This window comes from Tamandua tetradactyla, chromosome 12 (assembly GCF_023851605.1).
Source record: "Tamandua tetradactyla isolate mTamTet1 chromosome 12, mTamTet1.pri, whole genome shotgun sequence".
Classification (NCBI taxonomy): domain Eukaryota; kingdom Metazoa; phylum Chordata; class Mammalia; order Pilosa; family Myrmecophagidae; genus Tamandua; species Tamandua tetradactyla.
Window position 1 is genome coordinate 22160769 of NC_135338.1, and position 27493 is coordinate 22188261.

General features: G+C 37.6%; 1 protein-coding gene across 1 annotated transcript; it reads left to right on the forward strand.

The window, feature by feature from the left end:
• The first annotated feature begins 98 nt into the window (after positions 1 to 98).
• Positions 99 to 21056, forward strand: CHURC1 (churchill domain containing 1). Its single transcript, XM_077122723.1, has 4 exons — positions 99 to 230; positions 10527 to 10662; positions 13783 to 13856; positions 20744 to 21056. Exons 1-4 carry the CDS (start codon positions 192 to 194, stop codon positions 20834 to 20836), a joined length of 342 nt encoding a protein of 113 aa, XP_076978838.1. The 5' UTR covers positions 99 to 191; the 3' UTR covers positions 20837 to 21056.
• The last annotated feature ends 6437 nt before the right edge of the window (positions 21057 to 27493 follow it).

A 27493-nucleotide genomic window follows, 5' to 3' on the forward strand; every position in this document is an offset into this window, starting at 1 on the left:
TCCATCACGGCAGCGGGGAGACCAGGCCCTACCCTGGCAACAGCTGCTAGGGGGCGGAGACTCCGAATCAGCTCCTGTTACCAAACCTCCCAGGGTCGAGTACTTGGGGCGCATGCGGCAACCTTTCTTCACTCTCGCGAGACTTCGTCTTCCGGGAAGCGGTGAAGGACGTCCCCTGTTGAGGTGTCGTGATGTGTGGGGACTGTGTGGAGAAGGAATATCCCAACCGGGTGAGCTAGTGGGCGCCGATTACCTCTCGCTCTTCCGGCTCCTGACCGGCCTCTCAGACCTCAGGGTTCTCCTCCCCACGGCCGGCCTTCCCTGAGAGATGGGTGCACCGCGGACCCGAGCGTATTGCCCAAGTTCTACGTAGGCCCTTGCATCGGGGCTGCGAATGGCCGTCGGTTCCCGCTGGTTCCGGCCTTGGCTGAAGCCGTTACACCCTTCTCTTGCATTACCCCCCCGTGCCCTTGAGCTCGATAGGATCAAGTTCGGTTTTCTTACTGAATTCTAGCTCTGGAAGGGACCTCTGAGGTAGCTTGTTCTAACCTGATTTTTGCATATGAAGAAACAAGCCCAGTTAGAAAGTCAGGATGAAATTAAGGTTTCCTGGCTGTTAACTTTTTCTTTAATTTCTGTTCCTCTCAGACTCGGGAGATTGCAAAGTTTATCAGTTTCCATTCATTCAACGTATACTTCTTGAGCATTTACACGTGTGTAATTGTATTGCTTTGGCAGAAAAGAGCACCAAAGAAGAAGTAAAAAACAGCTTCTCCCTACAGTTTGGGAAGTAGGTGATTAACAAAACTTGAGTGGCACAGTCCAGAAATGTTATTCAAGTTTAGCCGCAGGGGAGAATAGGTGATAGCACTGTTCTTCCAAAAGAAGGATAGTTATTAGGGGGAAGGAGGAGCCACAGTTGGAAAAAATAACCTGAATAAGCATTCTTGAATTAGTTGTGAGATGGAAAATCTCTATAGCTGCTTCTGTTTCTTAAAATTTCGAGTAATACTGAATCTTTTGGAAAAGATGTAACTATGTATTCTCTCATATGGTAAACCACTTGGGTAAAGGTTTACTATTATTAAATAAAATGAAATATATGCATACTGAATGACCCAGCAGATCTCATTGTAGAGTAATGCGTGTACATATAATGCTCCTTGAGACAGATAAAAATGTTGATGGCATTAACTTGTAGTAGTAGACCATAAAAGTAGCTGATACATTCATAGAATGGAACAATGTGAATGAATAAGTAATGACATTGAATGAGTTAAAGCAGGGGTTCTCAGCTGGAGCTGATTTTGCCTCCCTGGGGACATTTTTGGGTGTCACAGCTGCAGGATATCACTGGCATCTAGTGGGTTAGAGGCCAGGGAGGCGCTATATATTCCGTAATGCCTAGAACACTGCTCCACAACTTAGAATTATCCTGCCGAAAATGTCAGTAGTGCGAAGGGTGAGAAACCCTAAAATAAGGTAATGAAAATGAACAAACTAGAGTTATACCCAGCAACCTTAGACTTACAATGTTGATGAAAGAACATAAGAATGATTCAAAATAGGCAAAACTAAAATATATTATATAAGGTTATGCCTGAATGGTGAAACTATTAAGAAAAACAAGCGGCTATCATAAAGTTGAGATAGTGGTGACTGCTAAGGGGCTAGGGGATGATCAAGAAAAGCCTCTTGAGGGGAGGCTTCTGGGGTGTAAGCAGAGTTTTATTTCTTGACTTGGATGTTGGTTCCATTGGGTGGTGGTTCCACAGGTGTTAACTTTATAATTTATTTGTTATGCTGTACATTTATATTTCATGTACCTTTTTTGTATTGTGTTCTATTCATACTTTTTTTTTTAAGTTAAAAAGAGATGTTTATAAATATGCTAGTGAACATTGCACGTTCTGGGGACCATGAGGAAGAACTTTGCAGTGAAGAGTATTAAAAAAATTACTTGGATTCTTAAGATGGGGCTAATTGAGAGACTTAAAAATCAGATTGAGAAGTTCAGATTTTACACTTTAGGCGCTGGGGCATCATTGAGCATTTTTGAATAGGGAAATCGTTCTGAAATCTGTTATTTAGTAAAGTAGATCTTATGGTTTTATGTGTGGTGATGGGATGGGGGGATTGTACAAGGAGAGCCTAGAAACACACAGCATTTGGAAAGCCATGGCAATAGTAGTGTAAGCTTGAGATAATGAAGCTCTTATTTCAAATAAAGAATTAATAGGACTCAGCCAATTTAATGTAGGAGGGAGAGGATAGGAAAACCTTGAGATCATAGATGATCTAGGCAATTGGAAAATTAAAAGTAAACAAGTTGGAGAAGTAAGGGAGGAAGAACCGAAGTTGGGAAACATGTAATCAGATTGTTTTTTATCATACTGCCATTGAAGTTGAAAATATAACATCTAAGAAGTCAAGTGAATTTAAGATTGCAGTTTGGATGCCAGATTCAATCTGATGTTACAAATAAGTCAGTCAAATGAAGGTGTCAAAATTGAAGGGATTTGTTCTCTGAGGAAAACAATGTAGAGAATCAAGCAGAATCAAGGACTAAGCTTCAAAGAATAAATTAATTTAGTAAGTGAAAATTGAAAAGTATAAGAGAAGGAAGAGTAGAAAAGATTGAGGTGATTAGAGAACCTCGTCAGAAGCACTTTTCTCTGATTTTATTCCTTGTTCTAAAATAATTAAAAGTTTGTCATGAGGAGGAATTAAAGGTTTCTTTTGAATTTCAGAAGACAGACTTAGAAATAATTAGCGGGTAGATGTTATGGGTTGTAAATTTTGAATCAGAATAAAGAACTTTCTACATGTTAAAAAACGGACATGTAACCCTTAGAGAAACTGAGCTTTCTTCCTGTTGGTCAGTGGAGACTGAACATTTGGAGTCTCAGAGGCCTTCCAACTTTGGGATTCTTTGAAATCATGAGATGTTTTTAAAGGCAGTGAGAGCAGAAGCCAGTTTGCTTGAACTTAGCGCAGGAAAGCATAGTAAGATGGAATACAAAACAAACAGTGAAAGCTATTATAAATGATGGACTATATACTAGTACAATTATAAACATGTTTTTTCATGAATTGTAGCAAAGGTACCACACTAATGCAAGGTGTTAATAATAGGGTGATAAATGGGAACTGTTTTATGCATGATTTTTCTGTAAACCCATAGCTTCTCTAATTAAAAAAGAAGATGGAGGCAGCAAGAATAGTCCACTCATTCAAAAAAATAGGCTGAAAAAATAGTGGGTCAGCATATTGTGAAACACCAAGTGCAAATGAGTATGTCATAATTAATTGTTTATCTTTTGGTTACATAAAATTATCTGAAGGTCTGTGCTACATGTGTTTCACAGACTAGAAATACATAGTTTTGCATTCCTAACAGGGCTCGGGTTTGCTTGCTTGTAATATTACACTGAGGACTTGAACTCAAGAATGAAGCAAATTAGAAATGAATCATACTAATTTTCTGAGCCCAAGTTTTTTTTTTAGTGCTCTATCAACCAATATTTTTTCTTTCAGAAAAGCATTTAGCAAACCAATTGGAGCTAAAACACTACTGCATTTTCTAAAATTACCAAACAGGTGCAAAGTTGTAATAAAATATTTTTCAACCTATATTTCATATACTTCAGATTTCAGCTTTAAACTTGACAGTAATGCAATAGCAATATAGAAATACATCACTAATTTAGATTAATCAGAGTGAATTAGTAATGTATTTAAAATGTTACATGATTTAAGACATGTACTTGAATTGTTGCCTAGGAGATAGCATTAGACCAGATTTGATTAAATGCTTCATGTAATATATAATTAGTAAGGCAATTGTACATAAATGGGTGCTTTAAAAACCATATTCTCCGTATTTAAATATATAGCTGTAAGCAAACATATTAAAAAAGAATGTGTCAAATCAATAACCTAACCTACTTAAGATATTAGAAAAAAAAGAGCAAACTAAATCTAAAGCAAGCAGAAGGAAGGAAATAATAAAGATTAGAGAAGAAATTAATGAAATAGAGGATAGGAAAACATTAAAGAAAACCAAAAGTTGTTTCTTTAAAAGCTATATTCCCCATTTTTAATTTTAAACATTCCCAGATGTGCTGAAACTGTTGTGTACCCCAGAAAAGCCAAGTACATTAATCCTCATTCAACGTTGTTAGATGAGATCATTTTGATTAAGTTTTTTCTGTGGCGTGGTCAGCCACCCAGTTGTGGGTGGGACCTTTGATTAGGTGGTGTCCATGGAAAAAGTATCTCTGCCCATTCTAGGTGGGGTTGCTTACTGGAGTCCTTTAAGAGGGATCCATTTTGGAAAAAGCTGCAGTGCCCACACAACCTTTGGAGATGCAGAAAGAAAACACCCCCTGGGAAGGCATTTGAAGAAGCCCGGTAGAGAAAACTAGCACATGTGGCCATGTGCCTTCCCAGCTGAGAGAGAAACCTGAATGTCATGGACCCTTTCTTTGGAGTTAAGGTTTCTTTCTCTGGGTTCCTTAGTTTTGACATTTCTATGGCCTTAGAACCGTAAACTTGCAACTCAATAAATTCCCTTCTTAAAAGCTGTTCCATTTCTGGTATATTGCATTCGGCAGCTTTAGCAGCAAATTAATACACCTGACAAAACATGTTCACTATTAACTTGTACCATTTGCAATAATAATTGTTTGAGATTGAAACATGTCCCTCAAAAAAGACATGTTTAAGTCTTAATCAGCGTTCCTGTGGGTATGAACTCTTTTGTAAACAGAACCTTTGAAGATGTTAGTTAATGTGTGGACTCATTTGTGAATAAGGATCTTCTGAGATCCCTTTACATGGGCAAAATTGGATCAGGGTGGCCCTTTAATCCATGGGGCTAATGTTCTTTTAGGAGAAGGAAATCTAGACAGAGACACAGGCGACTAAGCAGGAAAAGTACAAGCCAAAAGAAGTCATGTAGTAGAGCCAGAGGTATAAGTCAAGGAGCGTTAAGGATTGCAGCACCAGAACAATGCAAACTCTTGTAGAAACCATGGTCTTTTAAGACTTTGATTGTGGGCATCTAGCCTCCAAAACAGACCATACGCCCCTGTTGCTTAAGCCAACCAATTGTGTGGCACTTGTTATAGCAACCTTAGCAAATTAAGATAATAATTTTCTGGAATAAGCAAGTTATTCTGATCTTTGTCAGAAATTGCAGAGTCTTCAAATGTATAAGATTTTATCATAACATATTGGCATACTAATTGTCATAGTAGTCAGCCATTTCTTCTTGTAGACTTGCATAACTTTACAAATTCTCAAACAGGGTTCATCTGAATCACATTTTCTGAAGGTACTTGTGCTGTTTTAAAAGAATTATATACCCTAGAAAAGCCATGTTTTAATCCTAATCGATCTTGTGGGAGCAACAGTTTCTTCTAATCCCTATTCGATACTATAGGTTGGAAACTTGATTAGGTTATTTCCATGGAGACGTGATTCAGTCATTTGTGGGTTATTAAACTTGATTAGATGGAGACATGTCTTCACTCATTCTGCGTGGGTCTTGATTAGTTTACTGGAATTGTATAAAAGGAGACATTTTGGACAGAGGGTCTTTTTGGAGAACGAGGAGAGAGCCACATGACAGAATGACAAAGAACCACAGAGTCCACCAGCCAGCAACCTTTGGAGATGAAGAAGAATGCCCCTAGAGTGGCCTCATGAAGCAAGAGGCCTGGAGAGGAAGCTAGCAGACATCACAATGTTCACCACATCCCCTTCCAGTTGAGAGAGAAACTCTGAACCTTATTGGCCTCTTGAACGAAGATATCTTTCCTTCGGCCTTTTTGAGCCAAGATATCTTTCCCTGGATCCCTTAGGTTGGACATTGCTATAGACTTGCTTTAATTTGGACATTTCCACAGCCTAAAAACTGAAGTTGCAACTTGTTAAATTCCCATTTTTGAAAGCCATTCTGTTTCTGATATATTGCATTCTGGCAGCTAGAAAACTAGAACAGTACTTAACATAAATTTTTTTCCTTCTTGAAACTTATAGTATACTATTATTGTGGAATTGATTTGGATTGCGTTGTTCTTTTTCTTCCCCTTATGGAAGACCCTCAAAGCTTCTCTGAATATTGTGTGCTTTAATTTACTTTCCCAAATATGAATGACAATATTCATGCCTTGTTTTTAGTATCCTGTCTGGCAAAACAAATAACTATATAATAGGTTGGCTTAACACTAAGGAATTTATTGTCTTATGGTTTCATTGGCAGGAAGTCTTGCCCTCTAGGGTTGGTGTTTCCTGGCTGGCTGGCAGTCTTTGGGGTTCCTTGACTTTTATATCACATGATGCATATAGCAGCCTCTCTTCCGGGTTCTGTTGACTTCCAGCTTCTGGCTGCTCCCCGTGTCTTCTCCTTCCATGTCTTTATCCACATTGTTTATAAGGACTTCATCCACATTGGATTAAGGCCCACTCTCATTCACTTTGGACATACTTTAATAACATCTTCAAAGATCCTTTATAAATGGGTTCACACCCACAGGACCAGGGGTTGGGACCTGTATTGGTTTGTTAATGCTGCCAGAATATACTATACCAGAGAAGGATCGGTTTTTAAAAATTTAATTTGTTAAGTTGCAAGTTTTATAGTTCTAAAGCCATAAAAATGTTCAAACTAAGGCATCCAGAAAAAAATACCTTGACTCAAGAAAGGGCAAAGGGTCCAGAACACCTCTGTCCGTTGGGAAGGCACATGGCTGGCGTCTCCTGGGGTCTTCAGTTTCTGGTTTCAAACAACTCCCCCAGGGGCATTTTCTTTCTGCATCTCCAAACTTGTGGGTCTCCTGATGGCTCTGTTGCTTCTTCCAAAATGTTCCCCTTTTAAGGGTTTCTAGTAAACTAATCAAGACCCACCCTGAATGGGCAGAGTCACATCTCCATCTCATCAAAAGACTACACCCGCCCTTCCAACATGAAACAATTAGAATGGGCATAGCCCAAATACCCTAAAGAATGGGAGAAAGATCAAAGGTAATGATGGAGTTATACAGAGAAGGTATGGTTTAACAAATGAGTATGATTGTTGAATCATTATATTGGTATTTCTTTTAGTCTCCAGTATCTTAGAGCAGCTAGGAGTAGAAACCTAAAATTGTGTAATTGTAACCCATATCAAACTCTGAAATCTGTTCTACAACTAATTTTGCTGTGCTTTGAAATTTATTGCTTTTTTGTATTATCATACAATAAGAGAGAAATACAATTGGGCATGTCACATTTCCATGAAATTACTCAAAAGGTCACAGCCATAGCTGGGTGTGTCACATCCCCATGGAAACAGTGTAATAAAAGTTTCCATCCTTAAAAATAGGTCTGCCCCCACAGGGTTGATTAGGAAAGAAAACATGGCTTTTCTGGGGTACTCAACAATTTTAGACCAACACAGGACCCGAACATGCCTTTTGTGGGGTTCGTGACTCAGCCCCCAACATGCTTCTGAAATAGCCATGCTTCACTGATGAAGGTTATCCTCGCTGCTTTCAAATGGTCAGGGCCCTTATTGAAGTCCCAAGAGTTTCATTTATACTGTACTTGAACTCTACCATTTCAAGTGTTTATTTTCATGCCACACACCAGACTATAGGTCACTTTCTTTTCTCTTCACATTGTTTTCTTAAGAGTTTGCATCTCTGTGCTTACAAGGTCAGGATACAGAGGTTAGTGTTAAGTACCTGTGTTCATGGGTGCAATCCTGTTCAAAATTCTCTTTATTTGAAATTGATATTTAGATCTTTATTATTTTAAGATTGTTTTGCTTACCTTAATTTTCTGGATTCATTGGTAGACAGCTTTAAATTATCACCCCAGATCTTTTCTTTCTGATAGAACAGTGAGTATTTTCTGCTTTTATCATCCTTTTTTGTAGTCTAGTATAGGTCATAACAATTATAAAATAAAATTTGAAATATACCACTTACAGTAGCACAAAATAAGTTAAATACTTAAGAAATATTATTAACAAGATTCACAAGACCTGAAAACTAAACTTTCACAACTGAAAACTTAAAATGTTGCTGAGAAAATTTAAGAATCTCTAAAAAAATGTAACTACATACCAGCTTCATAGATTGGAAGACTCAGTATTATTAGCATACTCATTCTCCCCAAATTGACCGATTGATTCAAGGCAGTCCCGACAGTCAATATCCTGATAAACTTTTTTGTAAGCATTTATAAGCTGATTCTAAAATTTTTATGGAAATGAAAAGAATCTAGAAACCAAAACAATTTTGAAAAAGAACAAGTTATAGGACAAAGTACCTGATTTAAAGACTTACTATAAAGTTACAGTAATCAAGAGAGTGTCGTATTAGTGCAAAGGTAGACATAAATCAAGGGAACAGAATAGTCCAAAAGTAGATCCACATATTTGAAATTCTACATTTCAAGGAGAAAATCTTTGCAACCTGGAGGTAGTAAAGATGTCTTAGGAGACAAAGAAGCATTTTGTCAAGAAGCATTTAAAAAAAAAAAAAGGATAAATTGAACTTAGTAAAAATTAAAACTGCTCTTCAAAAGATGCCTTTAAAAATATTAAAAGCCAAACCAGCAGCTGGGAGAAAATATTTATACCTGACAAAGGTATAAATAACTCTTTACTCAATAATAAAGCAAACAACCTAACTTTAAAAATGGACAAAAGACTTGAATAGATACTCCACAAAAGCAGATATATGAATAGGCATCATAAAAAAATGCTCAGTGTCATTAGTCATCAGGGAAATGTAAATTAAAACTACAATAAAATACCACTTTGCACTCACTAGGATGGCTATAATAAAGAAGACTTAGAATACCTAATGTTAAAGAGGATGTGGAGGAACTAGAACTTAAATAGTACTGGTGAGAATGTAAGTTGGAAAACTATTTGGCAGTTTTTTGTAAAGTTAAATATACATTTTATCATATGATTTAGCAATTCCATTCTAGATATTTAACTGAGAAAGAAAAATCCACACAAGACTTGCACATGAATCTCCATTACCAAATATTCATTAATAGCCAGAAACTGAAAACAACCCAAATATCCATCAACGAATGAATAAACAAACTTATATCATACAGTGGAATATTACTTGGCAATAAAAAGTGGCTATCATAAATACAGCAACATGGACAATTAATATAGAAATTATGTTGAGCAAAAGAAGCAGCATCAAAATATTACACTATAATTCTATTTATATGAAATTCTAGAACAATTTATGGAGATAGAAATCAGATCAGTAGGTGTCTGGGGTGGGATGGGGGTTGGAGATAGATTGCAAAGAAGGAAGGAATTTTTGGGGGAGATATAAATACTTTGTATCTTGATTGGGGTAGTGGTTACACAAATATATATATTTGTTAAAAGTCATTCACCTGTACACTTAAAATATGTGAATCTTGTATATAAATTACATCCCAATAAAGTTTCTTTTTAAAAAATCAAAGCAGAACAATTTGAGATTTGAGTATTAAGAAATAGCTGGAAATTTATACCCTGATCCCAAGGCTCTTTTTCCTTTAGTAGTTAAGTCAATATACTTATGATTTAGTGTGAATACCTAGCATTCAGGAACCACTTAGAAAAGGCAGATTAATTGTGGTGTTGGGAGCCCATGAACTCTTGATTGCGGCATCATATGAGGTGGGTCTTCCTTCCTCTCCAAGGATACTTTCTAAGATCCTTGGAGGTAGAAACATGTTTGGTTCATCACAGAACTCCACTGTGCTTTGTATAGTATCTGGCATAGAGCCACATTGAGGAAATGTAGATTTGAATAGTTTTGTGTCAAATTAACTATTTTAAAAGACTTAAGTTTGTTGGTCAGAGGTGAGGTTGGACTAGATTATCTATAAAATGACCTGGTTGTCAACAATTATTATGAGCCTTTGGCAAAAACTTCCCTTGAGCCAGGGAAGCTACCTATTTTATCTGAATCATGCATATCCTTGAAGACTGATATCTGTCCAGCTGAGAGTTTATTTTTGTTTATTTTGTGGTATAAAACCTTGAGGGAAAGCTGTTTCAATAATCAACTGAGGTCACAGTGTGAAAGATCATCTTTAACACTGGCTCAGTTCCCATTTGATTGAATTTTAATTCTAGTTTTGTAATACAGTACCTCATTTAATATTATTGGCTATTAAATCCTTCTAATTTTTCCTTTTCATATTTAACATATTGCTTCATTAAGTTTTCACTAAATGTCTACTTTCTTTTAATCCTCTCTTACACAGTTTTAGCCTCAGAGACTTAAAGATCTAACACTGTTCTTCAGTTTTCTTTAACACAGATAACAATTCTTTAGGAAAGCAAATAATTTTAAAAATTGTTTAGTATAGCCTCCAAACAGGTAAATTCTGGCCAGGTTCTTACCTTTAGAGATTTAAACCTATTGATAATTTTCACTCCAAATTTTGAAATATAAGCTTGGTATTTGAGATATAAGAAAATAATTAAATCCCTGTTTTTAATATTTTAGGGTAATACCTGCTTGGAGAATGGATCATTCTTGTTAAACTTTACAGGCTGTGCAGTATGTAGCAAGCGGGATTTTATGCTGATCACAAACAAATCCTTAAAAGAGGAAGATGGAGAAGAAATAGTTACCTATGATCGTAAGTAGAATTTTCCTTCTTTGTTTCTTTGTTTGGTTGGTTGTTTTTGGATGAGAGTCTAGATATCAGCTTCCAAAGTCTATACATTGTGCAACGTATTCTGATGCCTATTTCAATATCATATCATTACTAATTAAGTTTTTAAGAGGGAAATATAGTTAACACTGTATTTATCTAGTGTCATCAGAGATTCTATATAAATTACTCTTTTTTTTTGTATATATATTCCATGGACAGGTATGCTTTATTTTAACATTCGCATAAATATGAGTTAATGTGTCTCAATAACAGGTTTCTCTAAAGCGTTAAAATTTGTTTAGTCAACAGCAGTACTTGTGTCTGAATTCAGCTAACTGATACATTATAAGTAGTAGTCCCTTATCACTAATCATTTTTAGCATAGACAAAATCTAAACTCTTTGGGTGGCATTTCTCATTTCTCTGGAAATCTTTTAAACTGCTTCCAGTTGCAATAAGGCAAATCTTTTTCCTGCTCATATTCACTCCTTTGGAGGCACGAACATCCCTCGATTTTCTTGTTTAAATTTGCGAAGGTAATATACAAATATAGAGCTTAATGTTAGCACATACTAAAAAAGTATCATCTGTGTATACTGTAATAATCCATTTAAAATTTTTTAATTAAAAAATATTTCTATTATCTCTCCACAGTTGTAAAAAAATTCCAAAGTATAAATTATTGTATATCTTGATTTAAAAGTAAGAATAAAGTGTTAAATTCTACAGGTTCGAATTTCTGAATAACATTGATAGGCATTTAGTGGAAGGAACTAGAACATTAAACTTCAAATATTTTGTGTTTCAACCCGTATTAAGTTTTTGAAAAGCTATAAATTTGTTGATAGGCACAGTCCACTCAATAACTTGATGTCCATAAAGATGAGATTAATCTGGTGGAAGGAGATATGCATACTAGACATGCTGGACCCTTCCATGCAACTGAGTGGTCGTCTCTTAATTTTTTGCCCTACAATTTAAATAAAATGAAATATACACATGGTAAAAATTGTAAGCAATACAAAAAGCTCTATAACAAGTAAATGTCCTTTTCTCCATTAACCAGCAAATTTCATGTCTTCAAAATCTTTAAAACAATCATACGAATAAAACTGAAATCAACCTTGGAGTCTCTTATCTGAAAATAACACAGGGTCTTTGGAATTGTGTTGATTGTTTCATATATTACTTCTGTTGTAGTGGAAAGCCATGCAATCTTCAGTCTTCTTTAAAAAAAAAAAAGAGAGCAAAGCAACGTGGCAGCACACACATACTGCCTGGAGACAGGTAACTCTAGGCAGCACTCAGCTCCATGGATCTGCGCATGGCTGCAGGCAGGATCATTGAAATTTTACTAACAAGGCATTTTCACAAGGTTAAGAAAAAGTTCTCTTAAAATGAGGTTTTCTGGTCCTTATAAAATGGAAAGCTTAACTCTGTCAGAGATTCATTTCATCTGGTCATTACTTAACAGAAAAAATATCTTTATTTAACATTGGACAAAAAGGCCTTAGCCATTACCCACACGTAAATTTAAAAACAGGTCCAACCTTTTCTAAAGAACAGAGGGAAGGCAAAATAACAAGGGACTAAGCATGGAGGAGGAAAATTCCTTCTGAGAAACTCTGTCTCCAGCGATGAGAAGCTAGGTATTTTTATATAAATTACTTTTGCAGATAACTGAAGCTTATGATTCAGGCACCATTTTTTTTGTTTGTTTGTTTATTAAAATCATTTTTTCAGGGACATATTTTTTAAGGCTTTATGCCTTAAACAACATATAGAGAATGGATTATTTTTGTATTTTATAGTCATCCATGTAAGGTTTCACTTTCTGCTATAGTATAAAGTAGTTACATACTCCGGTAGCTCTTAAGGTGTTTGTTCCTATACTAAAGGACCTTAGAATACTATGTTCTTTTTAGTTCTTGTTTCTGCTTTTATAGATTTTTTTGTCTTCTGTCTCACTGACAGATTATTTCCTCTTATTTTTGCTGCTGGAAGTATACCTAATTCCAGCACCTTAATATGCTATTCCTCATTCTCAATACAAATAAATAAAGGAAGTATAAAAATAAATCACTTCTGAAGTTAACACTAACCTCAGAATAAATTAAGTTCTTGTATATTTTAGCGCCCAGATATTGTGGCAAGTGTTTAGTCTGTTTACGTTCCCTTTTCGCTTTTCTCCTGGTTCTTAGGTATAAGAAATATTTCTTGAGAAATAAATTTGCAGAGAACAGTGTTTTGAAAGAAGGATATAAAAGATGCTAAAACTTCAGAATAAAGTTAGACAATTGAAAAATGTTATAAAGTGAAGAATTTTTTTTCTTTTATTTCAGCATATCCCCCTTTAAACTCTTATCCCTTATCAGGCATTAGGGCCTAGCAGTTAATAGTACACAGTCTGGGTATGAATTCTGGTCTAATACTTCCTGCTCAGTAATCATCCTAGTTATGTAACCACTATGTGCTTTGCTTCCTTATCCCTAAACAGATGATAAAATAAGATTTCTATTGTTATTTTATATTATTATATTATATATGTACAATATATATTAATAGATATAAAGATATATTATATATTAATAGATATATTTCTGAAGTGAATTAATAAAGTATTTAAAACAGTACCTGGCCCACAGTAAATGCTCAATAATTATAATAGTTCTTAATATATTGTTTTTATTATATTCTTTTGTTACCATTAAATTCACTTTAATGTCTAGGGTAATTGAAATTCATTCATCTTTGATTTTTCATTTATGGTTGGTTATAGTAGCACAGTTTCTATCATTCCTGAGAATAAAAGTTTTTACATTGATAGGTACAGCTGGTTTAAAAAACACGCATAATTATCTGTTACTTGATTGACTTAGCTATCAAGGGGAAGTAAATCTCTGAATTCAGAGCCTTAAGTAATGTTGCTATGTGACAGGTTCTGTATGTCTTATCAAGGTAGATACTATGAGTTTCTTGCAGTTTTAAATATGACAAATAGAATTATGATTCTTTTTAAGCATTACCATGCTGAGAATATGAATTTTACTGTTTTGAGAGACCCTTCTAAGACTTCATTATGCATGTGTCTCATTGTTTCAGCAGATTTGTGTAAGAATTGTCATCATGTAGTAGCCAGGCATGAGTATACATTCAGCATCATGGATGAATTTCAGGTAAATGTATAAATATGAGTATGTTATTCAGGGGACGGGGATAATAAAAGTAACCTTGAAAACCTAGATATAATTTTCATAAATGAGATAGTAGTGAGTATTAAAGGAGAATACCCCTCACTTCTATCTGTATAAGTTGAGAGAGACGCTTTAGATGTGGGTGAATGCATGCAACTTGCCTTCACAAGAGTCACTAATTTGATACCTTACAAATGATATCTCAGTCCTGTCATTTTTGTTTGTAAAGAATAGCATATTATGGCTTATTAGTAAGTTACATGTGCTTCTTTTTTCTCTGCCCAGTTATGTGATTGCATAATTTTTTGGCATTAAGTGTTAGCTGCCACCATACTTGCTGGGCATGAAAATTGTGATAAGGAGATTATCCTTGTTTTCCCTAGTGGGCATATAGAGTTAGTAACTCAACTGCAATAAGACATTTTAATGTTATTTGTTAAGTAAAGTGATAAGATGGGTGTATCAAAGTTCAAGGAGAAAAGCTGAACCACTATAGGATAGTGAACAGTGAATTTATGATAAGGGTTAGTCATTAGCATGTGAAGAATTCTCTGGAAGTGTGGTCTTGGCCTGAAGTTGCTGAAGGTTCAAAGGTCTGATGGTCAGTAAGAAAAACTGGATAGTGAGGAAGAGCCAAAGACAAACTGGATCCTGTATCTGTCTCTCACTGCCTCCATTTTCAAGCCTTCAGATTATATTACTTATTTGTGTGAACTACATATTCATCCATAGGATATAAATATCAGAACAGAGCTTTTTAACTGGCAATGAAATTTTTTAAGCCTTTTTTTTTTTCAATCCTTCAGACTTGGTTAGTACTTTAATTGGAAAAAAAAAAGATTATCTTCCATAGTAGAATCTTATAAAGTAGTATAATATGATCACTCTCTTTCATTCTTATTTTAGCATGAAAGAAAGCACTTAATCACCTGTCAGAATCTGGCCTGATAAATTGTGGTTAATCATATTGTGGTTAATCTTCTCAACAGCATCTTGACCACATTTTCTTAGCATCTAAAACTTATAACAAAAAATATTATATGCTATATATACATATATATAATTTAGGACAAAATTGAGGTCTCAATAAGTAAGCATTGGCCAAATAGGAGAGTATCTCATAAGTGTAAAGGAGCAGCTCTGTCCTTTCATGGGTAGAAAGGTGTGCTTTTATATATTTTCCAGAAGTTCCTCATGTTCCTGTGAGCTTCTTAGAGCCCCTGAATAGATATTGGGTTGCTTCTTTATGCCCTAAGAGCCATTGTAAATCACTACCGAAAGACCAAAGATTTTCCTTCATGACTGAACACAGCCATTTTCAAAGTTGCTCTGGAAATTTTACTCTGGGGCAAGAGGAGGAAGGTAGAGGGAGATGTAGTTCTAAAGCCTAGAGGGATGTGAAATTCTCTTGGAAAGAACTCTTAAATTGGACCCTCTACCTCTAGTCTTCTCTCCCAACATCCTCTCCCTCTCCCACCAATTCTGTTTTCTGTCATCAGAATGTTCAAGGTATGCTTCCAGGCCACCTCATTGGTCTTTCATAGCTCACCTTTAGCTGCAGCATTGTATCCAAGCTCTTCATTCTAAGGTTCTCTCTGGGCTGGTCCAGCCTCCCTTTTTCTCACATTCCACTACACTTATTATATGTACCATACATAGAATTATTCCTACTTCAGACTCTCTTCCTTCCCTACTGTTTTAGAGGATGGTTTTTATTTCTTCTTCTCTAATGCTATCCCTACTGCATTTCCTCAAAAATCTCACTTTTGTGTTCTCTTCACTCCTTCTATGCTCCTCTTTTTCTCCATGGGGTTTATTTTTATTTCATGTTAAATATATATAGTTCATCTTTATTTATTAAAAAATAAATTAAAATCCTTTCATTTCATTCAGCTACTTCTTTGATTTATCTTCTAATTATCTTTCCTTATGCTGCTTTACTGGAATAGGTTTTTACCCTTCTCCTTATTCTTCTCTTAACCAACTGCAAAATGGTTTTCATTTTCATTTTATTACACTCCTCTCTCATAGGTTTCTAATAATCCAGCCTAATCCTTTGTGATCTTGCCTCAGATCTTTTCTCTTTCGACATCTCTTCTGGATCTGGTTTTGTTAACCAGTTTTGTCTATTTGCCTTGTGATCCATAAAGTCAGAATTTATTCTTTCTTTTTAAACTATTTTGACTGCTCCTTTCCTATTTTTCTATGATTCTCCTCCTTAGCATGGCCTATGGTCTAAAATATTCTCCATACTTCTTCCTATAGCAACCAGATGCACACTCAGCCTCAGCTAAACCCTATTAGTTATCTTCCAGGTCTACATCTCTAACTCTGACACTCCAGTCTGCCCTCTGTTCTTTCTTTGTTTCTCTTGCTATTTCCCAGCCACTGCCACAACTCATGTCAATGACCTTACCCCCTCAGGCCGAAATCAGTGTAGCAGCCCCCAAACTATGGTTCTACACACTGCCATCAAATTAATCTTCCTAAAAAAATCCTGTGACTCTCTTGCTAAAAAACCTCCCCATACAGCTTCATTCCTCTGTTACTCTTTGAGTGATATGCTTGCTCCTTTCCATATCAGTCCTGATTTATGCTTTTTCTTTTACTTGCATTGTGCTTTTCACTACCTTCAAGGCAATTAAGTCTTAACGTCTTTCAAGATTAACTTAAATTACATCTCTTTTTTGCTACCTGCTCTTGATAATCCAAACCATACTTTCTCCCTTTTCTGATTTCTTGTAGCTGTGTTGGGCCTTGACTCAAGTAAAGTCACTTGGATGGTCTACCTCAGTCTTAGATCCCAAAAACTATTCCTTCTCAGCTGCCACAGCTTTCCTTCCTCACTTCTACTCTACCCCAGCCCCCATGTTATCTTGGCAGTATTTCAAGTTCCAGGTGGTATTTCCCTCTCCCCCAACATTGGTAATACTTGTTTTATTTTAAACTTCTTAAGGAAAATTCAAACATAATCAAAAGTTACCCAGAATAGTGAGTAACTTCCATTACCCAGCTTCAATAATTATCAATTCATTACTCATCTTTTCTTTATACCTCACCAATCCCAAAGGATTATTTTGAAGTGAAGCCCAAACATATCACTACATCTGTAAATATTTCAGTATGTACTACTAAAATATAAGGATCCTGTAAAACGACCATAATCTATAATATAATTATTTAACAAGATTAGATTTTCTGATGCCAAGACTAAAAAAGAAACTGAGGTAGAGATGAGGTATAGAGTTTAAGCAAAAAATGTAACATAAATGACTACAGGTTGCCCTTTTTTTTTAATCACCCTACCACAAAGCCCTTTAAAAGGGCTATCTGCTTGACTTGGGAAGCAAGAGGAGAGCTGAGACAGCTTTCTGTTCCTCTGTGAGTCGGAAAGAGAGACCTTAGGGTTGGAATAAATAGGTAGTAATAGAGTGGTAAAGGAAATTCTGAGGGGCCTTCAGAATTAGGATCTGGCCCGACCCAAAGGTGACTTCACCCGTTCTACCCTAAGAGCTCCCAATCCTTCCTTCCAAATCTATACTCTTAGGTCTTGCCTACCTGGCACCTTAAGAATCACTGTGTATGACTGGCTGGAGTTCTTTTTTTATTTTTTATTGAAAAATCTTCACACACATACAGTCCATCCATAGTGTACAATCAGTGGCTTACAATATCATCACATAATTGTGTATTCATCACCATGATCATTTTTAGAACATTTGCATCACTCCAGAAAAAGAAATAAAAAGAAAAAGGAAAAAACTCATACATCCCATATCCTTTACCCCTCCCTCTCATTGACCACTAGTATTTCAATCTATTCAATTTATGTTACCCCTTATCCCCCTATTTTTTATTTATTCTTTACCAGTAGCCTTGATTCTTGAAGACAGTTGTATCACTATATAGCTTTTTCAGTGTGACCATGTGATTGTGAAAACCTTGTGTCCGATGCTCTTTTTATCCAGGGTATGGACAGATGAGCAAAAAAATAAGGATACATAAATAATAGAGGGGGATAAGGGGTAAAAAAAATTGTGTAAATTCAAATAGTAATGGTCAGTGAGAGAGAGAGGGATAAGGTGTATGGGATGTATGAGTTTTTTCCTTTTTCTTTTTATTTCTTTTTCTGGAGTGATGCAAATGTTCTAAAAATGATCATGGTGATGAATACACAACTATGTAATGCTGTTGTGAGCCATTGATTGTACACCAAATATGGACTGTGTAGGAAGATTTGTCAAAAATATTTTTTAGAAAATGAAGGTTACTGGACATAGTTCAGGTACTTCTCTTTAACTACTCTAATGTACCATAAACTAAAAAGCGCTGTCTGTATAATACCTAAAAATAACCTCAGGATAACCGCTCAACTCTGATTAAAAATCTCTCAGCCACTGAAACTTTATTTTGTCTCATTTCTATCTTCCCCTTTTTGTTCAAGAAGGCTTTCTCAATTCTATGAGACCGAGTCCCAGCTCTTCCCAGGGGTCCTGTCCCACGTTGCTAGGGAGATTTACACCCCTGGGAGTCATGTCCCACGTAGTGGGGAAGGCAGTGAATTCATCTGCTGAGTTGGCTTAGAGAGAGAGGCCATATCTGAGCAACAAAAGAGGTCTCTGGGGGTGACTCTTAGGTGTAATTATAAGTAGGCTTAGTTTCTCCTTTGCAAGAATAAGTTTCATAGGATCCAACCCCAAGATCGAGGGTTCAAGCTGTTGAAATGGTTGTCCCCACTACTTGTGAACATATCAGGAATTCCCTAGGTGGGGAAGTTTATTATTTCCTTCTTTCCCCCAGCCCCCCAGGGCTTTGAATATACTTTTTTATTCTCTGTCCAAGTTACTCTAGGATATATTGGGGCATCACACTAACCTGAACAAACCAACAAGATCTCATGCACTGTCCAAGATTCCATGTAATTATGGTGTTCAAATAAACTGACCATACAATTAAATTAGATAATGTGCTACCCAAAACATGCACCAAATAAATATCTCTCCCTTTGGTCTCGCAGAGAAGTTGAAGTTGAAGTTGAAGTTTACCCTGTATTCTGATTTACCTTTGTCCTATTTAGATCACCTTCATTCATATTCTAGTCACAGTCTGATCACTTTTTCAGCTTTTTTAACAGTTACTGTATGGGGTAATGCTGACTTTCATAGCTTTGGTGCTCTAACTCTGAGTCTCAGGTGTCACATAAATACCCAAAGTTTCAGGAAACCTGGCAAGAGTTCTTGTTCTCCCTATTTGACCTGTTTTGGAAAGAATCGTACCATGATCCTGACAGGACATGGAGATGTGTTCCTAGCGTCCCACGTTAAAATTCTAGAAATACTTTCCCACAGAAGCACTGCTGTCTATATATGGGGAGATTCTATAGCACTTACACAGTATGAATTTAGAAGGTTTGTGAATTTGCCTGAGAATGTAACTGCCATGTATAACATTGATTTTGTGGGAAACTGCTTGTGAATTCCATACGATTGACTTTCAATGAACTTGGGTACCCAGTCCCACATATAAATGAAAGAGTACAGATATACCAAGTTTCACTGATTTCATCATAATTTCTGATTGTTTCATACATCAGGCTTTTTTTTCTTCTAAATTAGATTATAAGTTTTGAAAAGTAAGAGACCTTGTCCTTTCCTTTTTTCATTCGACTACACCTAGTACATTGCAGAGCATGTAGGCATTCAGTAAAAACCTGCCAATTGATGGATTGGTTGAAAACTCAGACATTTGTCTAGCTTCACACATTTTCCCTTTTGACTCCATTACTTTTTCTTTTTCATTTTCAATGAGACCTTGCCATCCAACTGGTAATATCTGACAGTAGAAGCCAGTAGAAATATTTGAGCATAGTAAAAGATTTTAAAGAGGGCGGATTTTTATTTTATTCTTAATTCATGATACCTATATTTTTTCTGTGAGATTTAGCCTCCGTTTATTTCTGCTATGTGCTTACAGTAGATCTTAAAATCAAGTATGGTGTTTAAGAAGTCATCTTTCTACTGCCACAACTAAGCTCCTGTGCTGTACTCTCAAACTTCCTTGACTGATCAGTTTCCAAATAGCTGGCAAACTTAATGTCAGATGTAAAAATACTAATAGATTTAAAATTTTTGTTTTCCCAAAGAAGATAAAAACCTGCTTTTAAACAAAAAGGTTTTTTAAAAATATGTCTGGGTACTTTATGACTATTTGCCCTAAGAATCTTCACCTAAATCATAATTCCTTTAGTCACCAGTCTGGATATTTGTTAAGTGCCTCCCCACCCCCCCTGCCCCCCCCCACAAAAAAACCCATAAAACTTCTCAAATGAATCACATTCCAGACGGACAGCTTTCTAAATATGAGACATGGCATACTAGTGGGTTTAACATAATAGTTTTTTCCTAGAGTAGATAGGAATAGCTTTTTGGGTTTGGGAATTTTCTCCTCTTTCTGTTTTTAAAGTAAATTCTGTTGCATATTAGTGTTAAACATCCCAGAATAGAATAGTTGTATGAACAGGAATTTGTCCTTAGGGACCCCTAAGGGACAAATTGTTTCATTAATTTAAATAACAGCACTAAGCTCAATAAGCGTGTTTTTTAACTTTAAGAAATAGTTGTGCATTTCCACAATGACATTCTTATATGTGTAGTAAGTACAGCATCAGTATATATTCAGTTTATAAAAACAGAATGCTCTGGGACATACAATATAAACCTAAGACATTGCTGATAGATACTGAAGAAATTGATATAATGTACAGAAAGATATCCAGGACAATTTGCAAAACACAGCTTTACTAAAAAAATAAATTATGAAAAGGCCTTTCCCTGTTCCTCAAGGTAATTATGTACTTTATCTTGTTCTAGGAGTACACCATGCTGTGTCTGTTATGTGGCAAAGCCGAAGATACTATCAGTATTCTCCCTGATGACCCTCGGCAGATGACTCTGTTATTCTAAGCACCCTTCTGCAGTTCTGTTTAAACTGTATCTGGTTGATTTACAGTACCAGCAAACCTGATGTTTTGTAGTGACAAGTCTTTGCTTTTTCTTCAGCTTGGACTTACCTGTTCCTTGAAAGAAAAAGTAATTCAGAGGATTCCTATTCTTTAGGGCTGAGCTCTTCTGCTGATGGTCCTAGTTCACATTAGTGTAACCAAAATAAAGCATCTTTATTAGTTGTTTGTGGCTAAAAAATTCACTAGAATGGGAACCCAAGATCTTGGTTTTCAGTGCCATTTTCTGATAAAAGAAGCCCAATCTTCTTGGAGAAATGACTGATTCAAGGAGGGCGGGAATTATACAAGATGTGCCTGCAGCGTATTATAGTACCACAAACTAAAAAAGTGTCAAAACAATTAACAGCAACAAAATACCCACAATGGGCTATACGGAGCCAACTGAAAGAATTTCCAGTGACCTAAGTTGGAACAGTGTTAATTGACTAAAGTAGTATTGGATTATAAGGCAGAATATAAAATAAATATCTTTGAGTCCATTCTGATACAGAAAAATAATTGAATGAATAAATAAATGGGGAAATAGTTATCCTATCAGAAGAGTTCCAAATAATTTATGTCGATAAACCGCCCCCAAGGAGGTGGAACATAACTCTGTTCTCCTAAAGTATGGACTGTACACAGTGACTTCCTTCCAAATAGTATACATTATGGAAAGGGGGGGAGCAAAAGAGTACTTAAGAGTGGTGAAAACTAACAAACTACCTCACCTAGGTGATGTTGTTTAAAAGCATCAATCGTAAGTCATGTTGATAGCATTTACCCTTGATATGTTATGATGAGAAGGGCACTTTGTAGTCTTTCTCCCCAAAACCTGAAATCCCATTCTCATCATGAGAAAAACGTCAGATAACATCCCATTTGAGAAGCATTCCACAAAATATCTGACCAGTATTCCTCCAAACTGTCACGTTTCATCAGAAACAAGAAATATCTGAGAAATTGTCACAGCCAAGATGAGCTTGAGACATGGTGATTAAATGTAATATGGAATCCTGGACCAGAAAAACGACATTAATTAAAAACCAAGGAAATCTGAATTAAGTATGAATTTTGGTTAATAAAATTAAATAAATAGAATGGTTTCAGCTGCTCCAAAAGTATCTTAAAATAGTTACTTTGCATAGTTGAAAGAGCACTGGCTTAGGGGTCATAAACCCTAGAATTACTCCTCTGCCATTTGGACTTCAGTGTCCCAATTCTGTAAAACTGGGCTTATAAAAATTGATCTACTTCCTTCACAGTCTTGTTCAGAGAAACCAAATGAATTAACGAATGTAAAATGCTTTGGAAAGCATATAAAGTTCTGGCTTCAGTGACATGGCTTCAATTAGTTCTCATTCTGAGACCAAAACTTAAAGGGTCAGATCAGAAACAGGATTGTTTCTTCTTCATAGCTAAGAAACTTGAAAATTGTTGGCTGAGGCTTAGCTTATGGAGAAGAAAAAGTGAGCTAATGTTCATTATTGTTACCAGGGAAAAACTTGGTTGAATAGCAGCAATTCTAATAATACTAAGGTTTATTGAGTGTTTACCATGTGCTAAGACCTACTTTTAAGAATTTTACTCATTTACTTCTCATTAACAACTCTATGAGGTAGTTTACTACTGTCATCCCAGTTTTAGAGCCAAGGAAACTAAGACACAAATAAGTAAGTTGCCCAAGTTTACACACCTAATACATTATCTCAACAATAATATGGGGAAAATATGAACATAAGGAGCTAGCAAGGTGTCATGGTTAGGGACAGATGTCAACTTGGCCAAGTTGTGGTACCTGTTCATCTGATTGGGCAAGCGCTGGCCTGTCTGTTGCAATGAGGACATTTCATAGGATTAGGTCATGATCACGTCAGCTACATCCACAGCTGATTCCATTTGTAATCAGCCAAAGGGGAGTGTCTTCTGCAATTAGTGATGCTAAATCCAATCATGGGAAGCCTTTTAAGGAGGACTCAGAGGAGACAGGTGGCATTCCTGCTTTGGCTGGTGAGCCTCTCCTGTGGAGTTCATCCAGGCCATCCATTGGAGTCATCAGCTTCGCAGCCTGCCCTGTGGATTTTGGACTCTGCATTCCTACGGTCACGTGAGACACTTTCATAAATTTTATATTTGCAAGTGTTCCCTGTTGATTCTGTTTCTCTAGAGAACCCTAACTAATACATCTTGGTACCAGGAGTGGTTCTTAAGGAACAGAATCTTAAAAATGGGTTTTTATGAATGGTTTTCTACTCTGACTGGGCTCAGAGACACTAAGGACTCTGATTCCTGTAATCAGAATGACGCTCCCAGTCCATGGACTGAGTTGGCAAAGGAGATAGTCAAAATATCATCATTCGATTCTCCTAATGCTTCGCTTGTACGAAGCCAGACTCTGGGGGATAATGTTTTTGACACCTTTACAGAGTTTTGTAGAAATAAGAGTTATAGAGATGTTGGTTGGTTATTGTTAGATACACTGTCTACATTAAAGGGTGAAAGGGATGGGCTTAAGGCTTCAAACAAGAAGCTTAAGTGCCGTCTGAAAGATGTAGAGGTTTCTATGAGTATCCTGAAGGAAAATTTTATTTCCTGTAGCCGTAGACTTGAGATCTCTGAAAATAAGACTCAGAATCTTATTGTTAGAGTAGCAACTTTACAACGTAAACTGAAATCTCAGTCTTGCATGGTGTCTGCCGTTAAAGTGAGGGCATTGATTGGAAAGGAGTGGGACCCTGAAAAATGGGATGGTGACATATGGATTGATAATGATGTTGGGGGTGAGGTTGAAACCCTAGACCATGCTGAGCCTTCTTTAGATAACCCTGTAATAGTCTGCCCTGAGGACATAACTGCCCCACCTCCAACCTGCCTTGAGGAATTGGCCACCCAACCTCCTCCTGAAGGGATTAGCCCTAGAGTTATTAATCCTGTTTCACCAGATGAAACTGCAAATGAAAGCCCTGAAGCAAATGGCTTGGAAGATATTTCTAATTCTTTTCATGACCCACCCCCACCACCCCTCATTTCTTCTAGACCTATAACTAGACTAAAGTCCCAACAGGCCCCTAAAGGTGAGGTACAAAGTATCACACATGAGGAGGTACGTTATACTCCAAAAGAACTGTGTGAGTTTTCCAATTTATATAGACAGAAATCAGGAGAATATGTGTGGCAATGGATTTTAAGAGTGTGGGATAATGGTGGGAGGAATATAAGGCTGGATCAGGCTGAGTTCATTGATATGGGCCCACTAAGCAGAGATTCTGCATTCAATGTTATAGCTAGAGCAGTTAGAAAAGGTGTTAACAGCTTGTTTGGGTGGTTGGTTGAAACATGGATCAAAAGGTGGCCAACATTACCTGAGGTTGAAATGCCAGAGCTGCCCTGGTATAATGTAGATGAGGGGATCCAGAGGCTTAGAGAGATTGGGATGTTAGAGTGGATTTATCATGCAAAGCCTGCTCTTACACCCCAGGAATGTCCAGAGGATGCACCTTTTACCAGAACAGTGAGAAATAAATTTGTGAGACTAGCACCATCATCCCTCAAGAGCTCTGTGGTTGCACTTCTCTGTAGGTCAGATATTACTGTAGGAACTGCTGTCACTGAGCTGGAATCCTTAAACACAATGGGGATGACAGGATCCCGAGTTGGCAGAAGCCAGGTGGCAGCACTTAATCACCAAAGACAGGGTAGACGTGGGTATTATAATAGACAACAAACTCAAAGGAGGCATCAAAATTATATGACACGCAGAGATTTGTGGCATTGGCTAGTAAATCATGGGGTGCCTAGAAATACAATAGAAGGGCAGCCTACTAAATTCTTGTTGGAGCTGTATAAACAAAAGAGTTCTAGGTCAAGGGAACAGAAGTCTAACCTGAATTACAAAAACACAGAGTCACGGCCCCTTAACCAATTTCCAGACTTGAAACAGTTTACAGACCCTGAGCCCCTTGAATGAAGGGGAGGCCAGGTCCCTATGGGGAAGAAACCTGTTACACTGCCACAAATTTATACTGTTAACCTTCCTCTAAGTCTTCCCCAAGGAGACCGACGGCCTTTTACCAGGGTAACTGTGCATTGGGGAAAAGGAAATGATCAGATATTTTGGGGATTATTAGACACTGGTTCAGAAGTGACATTAATTCCAGGGGACCCAAAATGTCACTCTGGACCACCAGTCAGAGTGGGGGCTTATGGAGGCCAGGTGATCAATGGAGTTTTAGCTCAGGTCCATCTCACAGTGGGTCCAGTGGGCCCCCGGACGCATCCTGTAGTTATTTCCCCAGTTCCGGAATGTATAATTGGCATAGGCATACTGAGCAACTGGCAGAATCCCCACGTTGGTTCTCTAACTCGTGCAGTGAGGGCTATTATGGTGGGAAAGGCCAAGTGGAAGCCACTAGAACTGCCCCTACCAAGCAAAATAGTAAATCAAAAGCAATACCGTATTCCTGGAGGGATTGCAGAGATTACTGCCACTCTTAAGGACTTGAAAGATGCAGGGGTGGTGATTCCCACCACATCCCCATTTAACTCTCCTATTTGGCCTGTGCAGAAAACAGATGGGTCTTGGAGAATGACAGTGGATTATCGTAAACTCAACCAGGTGGTAACTCCAATTGCAGCTGCTGTTCCAGATGTAGTATCATTGCTTGAGCAAATCAATACATCCCCTGGTACCTGGTATGCAGCTATTGATCTGGCAAATGCTTTTTTCTCAATAGCTATTAGTAAGGACCACCAGAAACAGTTTGCTTTCAGCTGGCAAGGTCAGCAATATACTTTCACTGTCCTACCTCAGGGGTATATCAACTCTCCAGCCCTATGTCATAATCTTGTTCGCAGAGACCTTGATCGTTTCTCCCTCCCACAAGACATCACACTGGTCCATTATATTGATGATATCATGTTGATTGGACCTAGTGAGCAAGAAGTAGCAACTACTCTAGATTTACTGGTAAGGCATTTGCGTGTCAGAGGATGGGAGATAAATCCAACAAAAATACAGGGGCCTTCCACCTCAGTAAAATTTTTAGGTGTCCAGTGGTGTGGGGCATGTCGAGATATCCCTTCTAAGGTGAAGGATAAATTGCTGCATCTGGCCCCTCCCACATCCAAAAAAGAGGCACAACGCCTAGTTGGTCTTTTTGGATTTTGGCGACAACATATTCCTCATTTGGGTGTGCTACTCTGGCCCATTTATCGAGTGACCAGAAAAGCTGCTAATTTTGAGTGGGGACCTGAACAAGAGGAGGCTCTGCGACAGGTCCAGGCTGCTGTGCAAGCTGCTCTGCCACTTGGGCCATATGATCCAGCAGATCCAATGGTGCTGGAAGTGTCAGTGGCAAATAGAGATGCTGTCTGGAGCCTTTGGCAGGCCCCTATAGGAGAATCACAACGCAGACCCTTAGGATTTTGGAGCAAAGCCTTACCATCTGCTGCAGATAACTACTCTCCTTTTGAGAAACAGCTTTTGGCCTGCTACTGGGCCTTAGTAGAGACTGAACGCTTAACCATGGGCCACCAAGTTACCATGAGACCTGAGTTGCCTATCATGAGTTGGGTGTTGTCTGACCCACCAAGCCATAAAGTTGGGCATGCACAGCAGCACTCTATTGTAAAGTGGAAATGGTATATACGAGATAGAGCCAGAGCAGGTCCTGAAGGCACAAGTAAGTTACATGAAGAAGTGGCACAAATGCCCATGGTTTCCACTCCTGCTGCCACATTACCTTCTCTTTCCCAGACCAGAGCTATGGCCTCTTGGGGTGTTCCTTACAGTGAATTGACTGAGGAAGAGAAAACTCTGGCCTGGTTTACAGATGGTTCAGCACGATATGCAGGTACCACCCGAAAGTGGACAGCTGCAGCATTACAACCCCTTTCTGGGGTGTCCTTGAAGGACAGTGGTGAGGGGAAATCCTCCCAGTGGGCAGAACTTTGAGCAGTGCACCTGGTTGTTCATTTTGCTTGGAAGGAAAACTGGCCAGAGGTGCGTTTGTATACTGACTCATGGGCTGTTGCTAATGGTTTGGCTGGATGGTCAGGGACTTGGAAAGACCATAATTGGAAAATTGGTGACAAAGAGGTCTGGGGAAGAAGTATGTGGATAGACCTTTCTGAGTGGGCTAAAAACATGAAGATATTTGTGTCCCATGTGAATGCACACCAGAGGGTGACTTCAGCAGAGGAAGATTTTAATAATCAAGTGGATAAGATGACCCGTTCTATGGATACCAGTCAGCCTCTTTCCCCAGCAACTCCTGTTATTACCCAATGGGCTCATGAACAAAATGGTCATGGTGGTAGGGATGGAGGTTATGCATGGGCTCAGCAACATGGACTTCCACTCACCAAGGCTGACCTGGCTACAGCCACTGCTGAGTGCCCAATCTGCCAGCAGCAGAGACCCACACTCAGCCCCCGATATGGCACCATTCCCCGAGGTGACCAGCCAGCTACATGGTGGCAGGTTGATTACATTGGACCACTCCCTTCATGGAAGGAGCAGCGATTTGTTCTAACTGGAATAGACACATACTCTGGATATGGGTTTGCTTTCCCTGCACGCAATGCTTCTGCCAAAACTACTATCCGTGGGCTTACAGAA